This window comes from Aythya ferina (genome assembly GCF_964211825.1).
Source record: "Aythya ferina genome assembly, chromosome: 3".
NCBI classification, from domain to species: Eukaryota; Metazoa; Chordata; class Aves; order Anseriformes; family Anatidae; genus Aythya; species Aythya ferina.
In genome coordinates, this window is record NC_140298.1 from 79,955,250 (window position 1) to 79,965,934 (window position 10,685).

Sequence of the window (10,685 nt, forward strand, 5' to 3'; positions counted from 1 at the left end):
GTGATCAAACAATGCCCCTGAAGGCTGTAATTAAAGAGCTTGTTGCCTTTGAAACCACCTTTTCTGGATTGCTACTTTGTTCAATAAAAAACACATTTATATCCTTTCATAAACTCATCTCTAGTTTGACAATCTGTATTAGCAATTGCTGTGATCACATCAAAGCAACCATAACAATTGCTTCAGCATCTTTCTCCTCCATCTTCCCTAAAATGTTAAGCAGCCACACCAGCATCGTCCCTATCATGAGCCCTTTATTTGAGTTATTTCTTATTAAATGTACAAGAAAAGTCTTTTCATATTAAAAACAACAAGATAAAATATAAATATAGCTAATGCATGAGATGGATCTTGTCATTCTTCATGTCAGGGCATGTGACAGTACTACTGAGAGAAAAACCTTGTAATACAAGTTAGAACGACAGCACAGCAACCATCTCAGTAATATTTCTCTTTTGCTTTCCAGTAGCTTAGAGCCCCATTCGGTGACTGCTCTAGGAGTGAATGCTTCAGTGATCCTTATAGGAAGTGTTGCTCAAAATCAGATCCATGACTAAACAGCAATAATACATCACTTCTACATAACTCCCTTTAGTCACACAAGTCTGGGTGCTTCAGTGAGGAGGGCTGGGGAGAGCGATGCACACCAGACAAAAGACCTGACCGCAGGGGCACAGAGGGCCATTCAGCAGGGCTGGAGCTCAAGCCCAGGCTGGCCGACTCCCAGTCCGACAGCCTGTCTGCTACAGGGTGCTGCTAAGCACTTCCAAATACCCGCTATTCTGTTTTTCAACAAAGGCCACACTTTTCTACTAATGCAACCAAGTAACTTTGCAGGCAGAACAGTAGGCATTGACTCCCTAGCCCCATGAGTTTGCATCCTTGAAGGAAAGAATTCGCCCTTTTCATCTCTCAGTAGCACCCACTGAATTCATTGTAGCTGGCAGGCTGAGATGTCTTTGAAAGAAGATCCAAAGAACCAGGAGCCTGGCTGCTTTGCAAGGAGATGACAGATCTCCTGACAAGTCTTGAAAGAGGAGAACTTTGTCCCAGTGTCCTTCTCCGAATGTTCCTTTCTCCACTATTATGTTGTCATCGGTTGCCCATATGGGTGCTGTCTTCCCAGATCAGAGGTGCCTGTGTTTCAGTGGCTGCTGAAATGATTCTGCTTTCACAGAAAGGCACAACACTCTGGTGTAGCCATTCCACTGGAATTGCAATAGCCTGTTCTCTGCTGTGACATAGCTTGGTTAAAATCAGTTTTATTAAGGCTGCTGCAGGCTCTCAAAGTAATATGAAGGGCATAATGCATCTATAATTAGAGTCAGTAAAAAAGATATCATTCTTTATGGGCATTATGTGGGGGTTAGTCAATTGTCCAGAGTTTATGCTCTTTAGCAAGAAGTGAGATGTATTTTAAAGTTGTAGGGAGGAGAGTTTTGCTTAATAGCATTAACGGTATTACACTCTGCTTAAGCAGAAGGGAAAAGCAACCAGTTTCTGACAAGAGAAAGTTACGTGTCTTTTTCAGTCAAGTATTTCCCAACCACTTTAGAGGATAATCAGCATGCTGGACTTTAAAGTTACGTGTCTTTTTCAGTCAAGTATTTCCCAACCACTTTAGAGGATAATCAGCATGCTGGACTTTCCCCATTGAACCCCACAAACTAACAGCTTCTGGGGAAAATACAAAGGCTGAAAATCATATACACAATGGCAGGCAAAGAACAAAGCATGCCCCAGCTTCTCTCTCCAAACCCAAGCTGTGAGAGTAGCTGCAAACCACATGAAGCTTTCATCCGCCCCTTCCTTCCTACCCCTGGAAGGTGTGCCCACTGAGAGTGGGTGATCACAGCTCCCCTGTGTTCCATCCCACACGATGCTCCAGAGGCCCAGGGTTTGTGGTCGTCATGAAGGTGGCATGAGTTTGTGTACCCAGTCACCTACCAAGTCACCCTATCAAGTGACTGAGTGACTTACTGTTTTTTCTAACAGGTCTTCTCTTTCTAAAGTGTCCTAAGCAACAAAAATCTGTACATTTGATCAGTCTGGGACAAAAATCCTCCAAGGAGCTCCATGGCTAGATTGCCATGAAGGTAAACTCCCTTCAAAAGGCTCTTTGAAAACAGGGCATCCTATCTTGATCTTATCTACTTAGGCTGCAGAGGGTCTGATTTTTGAGGGTCTGATTTTTGCCAGCACAAAACCGTCAAAAAACAAAAGCTGTAAGATTTATCTTTAGCCATATAAAGTCAAACTTTAAATGTCAAGTGCTTTAAGCCATTTCAATCATAATGGAATTTAAAAAAAAAAAAAATTACTTCTGCAGTTTCTGATTTATTTCTTTCCTGATGGGTTTATGGCTTTCTTTTTTCCTTTTTTTTTCTGATTCTCATCTACCCGGAGGGCTGTGTGGAAGCACCGGTTTTGTGCATGCAGTACCCACTATAATGGAAAGAGCAAGTGAAACCACAGCTCCAAATTCAACATCTTTGACCTTTTGTTGGTTTTACCCCCACCAGTTGGAATTAATGTAGTAACAAAAAGAATGTCAAAAGCTTCTTCTGAAATCACTGCTGTTTTAACAGTTTGTGATTTATTTAGTCTTATTCATTTGCTTTGCAGCATTAATTTGATTTAAGTTATGCTTATTGAAGTAGATATTTTGCAGCACATGTACTTTGTTGGACTGGGTTTAAGAAGGCTGCTTAAATTGAGTTACAAGATCAGGCCAGAGTGTGGAGCATCACAGATGTAGCCCCAAAATGGCAACAAGTTTAAGCACCTTCCCCCACTGAGTCCACTGCATGTTGCCCCTTGACCCATTACTGTCTGCCCAAGGGAGCTAACCAGAAACTGTGAACCTGGGCAAAGGCCACATCCCCTCACACATAAATCATGGCTGGAAGAAAAGTTATTGTAGAAAAAAATACCCCCCACTAAAGACCTGAAACTCATCAACAAGCATGGTCATGGACTTGTGTACCACAAGAAGTTTATACCAGGACCTTCCTACCCCTCCCATTTGCTGTAGTTGTCCCCTTACCTCCCCAGAGCCCAGGTTTGTGAAGGTCACTGCAGTATTTTTACAGGACAGCAGGCTGGTGCTCAGGAAAGCATGGCTCCTCCTGCTGCACACCTTCTCTTTTCATCCCTGGAGGCCACCCCCAACAAGAACATCTGGGGAGCCTGCTCCCTTGCAGGAAATCAGCACATTCCAGGCACCTGCAGCATGTCAGGGAAGATCCTCACATCAAAATAAGCCAGGTATTTTGGATATCCTACCCATCTGTGGTGCCATCCACAGAGAGGCCCAGAGCTGAATCTCACATGAAGAAAATGTCCGTGATCCTCAAAAAGTCTTTGCCTCTCAACGCCAACTACTGAGGGTCAGGTTTTTCACACTGTGTCTGGATGAGTCATCCCATGGAGGGCTGCAGCATGAATAAAATGAGCAATATCTGACCCATAAAAGTCAGGTTTCGTTCGAATGCAATACTGTATTCATTGAAAGGCAGTTTCCCTCTTGTTCAGAATAAAATATGTTTTTGAAGCAGTCTGAACAAGTACAGGATAGTTTCAGTGGTACATATTAATAGAGAAAATTTATTAACATCTTCTGACTACTGACCACAAAAGAGAATTCAAACAATCTGTTGTTACTGTTGTACCCAGGGATCTCACTCCTAACTGCTGAATCAAGAGGAAAGGAAATAACTATGTTCAAGGGAAGAAACCCTTTCATTTTCACAGACAGATTTGGCTTCTATCTCTGCAAAAATGAAGCAAATCAGCAAGCACAAGGACTGAACCACAAAGTTCTACAGATTCTCATGCAATTCTCCCCTTGACCCTTTCACTCGAAGAAGACTCCATCCTGTGAAAACACAGGTCATTTTTATTATCTTCCACCTCTAAGAAGTACAGCCCCGATTATCTTCATCAAAGTTGTTCAAAGTTGTCCACAATTTTTCCTCTGTTTAAACAGTGTGGGCTTTGTTGTTGCTTTATTTTTATTTTGGTTGGTTGGTTGTTGTTTTTTAAATAGAAAGTGCCTTTATTAATCATGAAGAGGAAGCTTTCTTGATTTATTCATGGGTATTAAATACTACATATCCTAGTTTTCATTGACTCACTGGCTTCTTACACTAAGCCAGCAGGGTTTGTTTCCTCTAGGTTGCCTTAAAAGGATTAAAAATCATTCCTTCCTACATGATTGTTTTCTAACTATTAGTGTTGAGCATGATTTCTTGCACAAATAAGACTTGGGGCAGCGGAAATGATGTACGAGGATTTCTCTTTTATCCAGTTTGCCTAGATGCAGTTCCAGGATTAACAGGACTTTTTGTAATTGGTTGCAGTGCTCTGCTAATGGCTGGCTGAACCCATGGCTCTCCTGCAAGGCTCACAGAAGCACGCTCTGGAAAGATGCTGCTTCCTAGTAACAGAAGCAGAAAGGGTGAAATTGAAACTGCAGAGGCAGCGAACAGGCATGGATATGCAGACAACCAAGAGTAACCATGAGCCTGAGCATGCTCATGTTCTTCAAGGTTCACCAAAAAGCATTTGTGAATGGAGCTGTTCGCATTCACCAAAGAAGGAACACGTCCCTGTGGGATTTGTTTGGCATCACCCCTTGCAACTTTCAAAGAGCACCAAATAGTTGCATGGGGCTGGGAGATGCACACCTGGCAATCTTGAGCATCTTTTAGACCTGCAAGAGCATCAGCCATGAGTATGCATGTGACCCCACAGCTATCTCTTCCCACTGCTTACTCCCTGCACCCAGAGACCTGGAACTTTCCAGCCCCCCAGCAGTGGGAGCAGAGCAGAGCACTGCATTTGCAGCCTGCTGCTTTACTGTACCCCAGACCTGTGGAGTTGGAGGCTGCTGCCTTCAAGCTCTCTTCTCCCCATAGAAAGGGCATACAGCATAAACTTTCCTAATGATTTTCATGGGTCCATCATAAAGAGACATTCTGGCATTGCAATTTACACAGCAAGTGCTGCTTTGGAGCAGCTCAACTATGTTGAGGAACTACCAAGTCTCCCCATACTGTAACAAATCCCAATTCTTGGGATCCTAATCCCATAGCTGAAGTGTGCTTTAGGGGAATAAAAAATGCAACACAGGATTTCTATTTATACTGAGTAAAAACTGGGAATGCTGTGGGTAGGTAATATGGCTAGTGGCAAGAAACACCAACAGAATAGGTGCCTCGAGCAATGCAATTCCACATCTTTCACAATTAAAGTTTGACACTTTTTACTATTCTGCCACTGGTTAAATTAAGCCTGCAGAATATTAAATTCAATTACCCATAAAATAATTATATCAGTATTAAAACAGACATAATTTTTGCAACATAAAGATGAAAGCTCATACTTGCATGCTATCTGTAAAAAATCAGTGGCCATACAATACTTAGCTCAATAAGCATCAATATTTACTAAAATGTTCAAAGAAAGATATTCAATCAATCACATCAGTTTCTAATGGAGTTTCGGCAGTTTAATTTGTTAATAACATATTTTAATGAGCTATTAAATTGTCATGTACTTCAGACTGCACCGTAGTTCCTTTCTAATCAGTGCTGATTACTAAGATATTTGTATGTGACAAATTTGCTTTCAGCTTATACTCAGCCTTCCTATTTCCCTTAGCAGTCCGGTTTCTGCAGAGGTGATGTTATAACAAGGACGGTGAACTTCAGAGTCCCAAACAGCTGCCTTAAGAGGTATCCCTGGGGCTGGCAGTACTGTGCTCTTCTCTCAACTGTGTTTCTGTTTGTAGACCAGGGATGACAATAATTTTCCTACTTCTATATGGCCCATCGAGTATGATGAATGAAAAGCACTTCAGAAGAAGTCAAGGCTGTTACTAAAAACTCATCTTCCTGACACTGCATAGCGCCAGACAGTCGCAGAGAGTGACTGCAGGCTGGGACTCTGAGCATACAGCCACACACTTGTAGAAGGGAAGGTCACGAAGAACATGGGAACTTGAGTCAGCCCCTCAAACCTTGACCTTCCAGCCAAAGGCAAGCTGGCTGGGGCTTCAGATCACCCCAAAGTCCAGTATGGCATGAAAAACATTGGAACTGCTGCTGCTCTCATACCGCTAAGGTAAAACCTTACAGGAAACCCAACCCTCAGTTCAAGCCAAGAACAGAAAAGGGAACTGTTCTGCAGAGAGGAGTCTATGTTGTAGCATTCATCACCAATCACAAAATTTCAAATGCCTTTAGCTTAGGGGTCTATATACATGTAGGCTTGTCCCTTTGAAGTTTTGGAAGGTACAGTTGTAGTGGGTTTATGTGGCAAGGTTTTGGTAGCAGGGGGCCATAGGGGTGGTTTCTGTGAGAAGGATCTAAAAGCTGCCTCTTGTTTTGTAAGGGCCCCACTGCTGACCAGAATCAAGCCAATAAGCGATGCTGTTTTGCGCCTCTGTGAGAGCATATTTAAGACAGGGAAAAAAACACTGCACCACACAGCAGCTGGGAGAGTGAGAGGAGTGAGGAACAGCCTTGCAGGTGCCAAGGTCAGTGAAGAAGGAGGGGGAGAGGTGCTCCAGGTGCTGGAGCAGAAGTCCCCTGCGGCCTGTGCTGAGGACCATGGTGAAGCAGGATGTCCCCCTGCAGCCCATGGAGTACCATGGTGGAGCAGGGTTCCACGCTGCAGCCCGTGGAGGAGACCACGGTGGAGCAGGTGGCCCTGCACCAACGGAGGCTGCTGCCTGTGGAAGACCCCTGCTGGAGCAGATCCCAGGCCGGACCTGTAGCCCGTGGAGAGGAGACCACACAGGAGCAGGTGACCTGGCAGGAGCTGCTGCCCGTGGGGGACCCAGGTTGGAGCAGTTTGCTCCTGAGGGATGAACCCCGTGGTACGGACCCATATCTGGAGCAGCTCTGGAAGAGCTGCTGCCTGTGGGAAGCTCACGCTGGATCAGTTCATCAAGGACTGCATCCTGTGGGAGCGACCCCACAGCACAGGAGATGAGAGTGACCGAGAAGGAGCGGCAGAGAAAAAGCGCTGTAGACTGACCATAACCCCCATTACCCCGTTCCCCTGCACTGCTCAGGGGGAGGAGGTGGAAGAGGGTGAATGGGGGGGGGAAGGTGCTTTTGGTTTCTTTCCTTTGTTTTTCACTTCTCTAGCTTGTTAGTAATAAGCAATAAATCTTACTGTCTCCCTTCGCCAAACTGTTTTGCCCGTTACAATAACTACTGAGTGATCTCCTTGTCCTTATCTCAACCTTTGAGCCCTTTTCATCATATTTTCTCCCCGTTCCTCTTTGAGGAGGGGGAGTGAGAGAGTGGTTGTGGTGGAGCTCGGCTGCCCACTCGAGCGGAACCACCACAACAGTTAAATAAATCACAATTCCATTAATATTGGCTGGGACATAATTTGTATGGGCAAGTAGAGAAATTTATGGCAAAATGGGTACATACCCCATATTTCCAATATTCTCCACCCGGTGCTGTAGCAGGTAGGCTTGCATCTAAAAGGAAAGACCTAGACTGTATTTGGTGCAACATGGTGTGAAGGAAGACAGAATGACGGAACTTTTTTTTTTTTTTTTAAGGGCTGTTACCTTGTTCAAGGGCAATCAAATTCCCACTCTCTTGCCCCAAAGCCTGACTTTGCGGCTTCTAATAAAAACATTTCACCACATGGACAAAAATACACCGACCCTTACATTACAAAGATGTATAGCATTATGTTTTCCTTATGCTTCCAGAGGTACTGAAACTCTGTCAAGAGCAGTTACACAAATTTGCAAGTCATATATTTTTAATATCATTTAGACATAAGTGCATTTTGTGCAAAATGTTGCTTCCAGATTGAGTAAATGAAGATTTTCATCCCCACAGCACATCAGTGCACCACAGAAAACCAGAGCATGAATTAAACTCCACTGTCTCTTTACCAGATATATGGTTACAACCTTCATTCGCTGCCTGCTGCAGCTTTGATCTGACAGCTCTTAATGGATTTAGTAAATCATTATTTATTCCACTTGCCATTCTGTGTAACTGTTTAAACTGGCATTAAGAGACCGTGCAGTATGTTTGTTTTTGTTGTTGCTGTTTTATTTTTGTTTCTCCTGTGGAGAACTCAGCATGTACATTTCTCACTATTGTACACTAGTACAATATTCTCACTAGTGTACAAGTTCTCACTATTTTAAATTCTTATGTCATGAAATTATTCATCTTTTGCTACTGACCAGTTTCAAACAATCTCAGCAGTGTGATGATTTAAAATACATCTTTTCTCTTATTATCTAAATGTTGTACTGAGAAAGGTTTAAGATTCTTACAAAACCCAGCTCCATAAATCAGCTAATCCAGGTGGGAATCAGCTGACCAAGCTGCCTGTAGCAGGTTGGCAGCTACTAAAATCATGGCATGAATGCTGTGATTTGGTCCCTGCAACCACAGCAATAAACCCACATTGCTGTCAATAGGCAAGGCGTGACATTACCAACACCATGATTGCTCACGTACTGCATGCACCGGTACGTGTGTCAGTGGAGCACCTAGCCTGCTGGTGGGGAGGCACAGAGCCAAGATGAGAGGAAACCACCGGGAACAGAGGGCAGGAAGAGGAGGTGCTGCTGGCAGCTTAAGGAGAACCAGAGCAGCATGAGGCACATGCCACCTGCTCCTAGGTTGGGCAGCCCTTGTCTTAGAGACAGTTGCCAGTTAAGAGCCTTTTCCTCACATGAGAGAGCACTGCTACAGTGTGGGCTGTGCCTCCACCGTTGCCTTCTCCTCGCGCTCCAGGATCTACACAGCAAATGGAAGCCTGTGCTGAAATACACCCTGCTCTGAGGGTGTAGAGCTTTGCCACCCACCAGCAGCAGGGTGCAAACTGGAGGGACCCAGAAACCTGTTGACAGCAGGGCTGCTGTAGTTTTATTTTAGTGTTTTGTATCTATGTATGTACCTCACAGTATTCTGTGTGTGTATACACACATATATATGCATATAAATTTACATCTTGTATTTATGTTACCTCTGCTTTCTATCTGTATGGAGAGAGGCAGTTACGGTGGCTACTCCAACTTTAAAAAGTGATTTTTTAATTTAAAATCATCACCTAGGTAGCAGCCTCCTCATCAAGATTTTCATTGATTTCAGGCTGGAATCAAGTTCTTGGGCCATTTTACACAGTACAATTTGAGCAGGCCACGAGAGAGGCCTGCTCAGAAAATCATATTTTCAAAATTTTCTGGTAATTTTGGCCAAGTTAATCTCCTAGAATACCTTTTTGCACTTCAGCACTATTCACAGGCCCTGGGCAGTCTCCAAGCAGTTAGTCTGGGCAGTCAGGACAACACGGCTGCCTACCACAGTTGTGGCAGAAGTGTGGCCTTCCCATCCTCCTGCCTGCCCAAGAGCAGAAGGAAGGATCGCCCCCACCAGCCCCAGCTCCAGGAGGGCAGTGTGGATTTTCCACGGCCACAGCTCCTCTTTTCTCCTACTGTGGGGCAGCACGGGGATTTTTAGAATGACGTAAATGTAAATATTGTGGATCCTGAAGCTTGAGATCATATCATAAAGCACCCTCTATTTTATGTAGTGTGAGCCTAAGTTTACCCTCTTTCTCCCCTGGCTGCCAGGAATTTGTAAAATCTGCATGGTCCAGCTAAGACATTTATTTACATCAGGTCCTCACTTAATCCCTCTGCAAACCATTGATCTGCAGTGACAAGCAGGTAACCTACTTTTCCTAGACTGATACACAGGCTTGACATGGTGTTTTCACTGTTATTAAATGCAGTCTTATGCCCTGACCAAGTGCGGAACTTCTCCCTCCAGAGCAAGCCTCTTTACCATCCTTCCACTCTACTTTGTGTACAAGCACAGCCCAGCAATAATAAATACAGCATTAAAACAAACAAGCAAACAAAAGCTAGTGCAGAAAAACAGAGCAAAATATGGCCCCTGTGGTACTCCTATCTGGCTTATACCCATCCCTTCGTATTAGCGCGCAACTGAAGCACCCTCAAAAGCAGCTCAGAACTTCAGGAAAAAGTTTTTCCTTATTATCCTTCATGGTCACTTTCCAGACTGTTTCTTTACTTTGAAGACAGAGATTATTGCTCCATGCCAATACCAGGACTAGCATTAATCGATTAACTGCCGCAAGGTGATTCACCATTTCTGGACTGATTTCTGAGCCAGTGCAAGGCAAATTCGTGACTCATTCCAGTACTATTTCCAGGATATGATGAGCACTAATGACTTCACCTTTCTCAAAACCTGTTAGAAGACCAGATGCACACCACTCCAAAGACTTCCCAACAGCATCCTTACACTGTTTTGTTCAAAGGGGGTAAAAAATTGGAGGGAAACCGCCAGGAGACAAGTCTGTCAACATCCTCCCTCCACCTCCACCCCCCACCCCTCACAGGGAGTACCTGGTTTCCAAGAAGGACTTGCAAGACCTTGCCAAAAGCACGCGCTGCTCACCTTGGAAATAGATGCCTGACTGGATTTGGAGGACCCTGGGAAGGGCTCTGGGGTCCAAAGAATGAATGAACTTCTCAAGGGTAGATGCCATGGTCCACCACAAGGCAGCATGTGTGTCTGGCACCTAACGGTTGGTGAGAAGCTCTGGAGCATTCAAGGCTTGCAGCCTGGCTTGTGCTGCACCCCGAGAGCTGCAGGGCTCTG

The 10,685-nt window shown here is 44.3% G+C and overlaps 1 protein-coding gene across 3 annotated transcripts in view; it reads right to left on the minus strand.

The window, feature by feature from the left end:
- Window positions 1-10,685, minus strand: part of THEMIS (thymocyte selection associated) — a 91,894-nt gene extending 81,209 nt beyond the window's left edge. For 2 of the 3 annotated variants that reach the window (XM_084515268.1, XM_084515270.1), the window contains exon 1: window positions 10,482-10,684. In XM_084515268.1, coding sequence (XP_084371394.1) covers window positions 10,482-10,572 — 91 coding nt within the window. In that variant the 5' untranslated portion in view covers window positions 10,573-10,684. Of the gene's footprint in view, window positions 1-10,481 lie in introns of all 3 variants that reach the window. The other variant, XM_084515269.1, reaches the window with a different exon arrangement.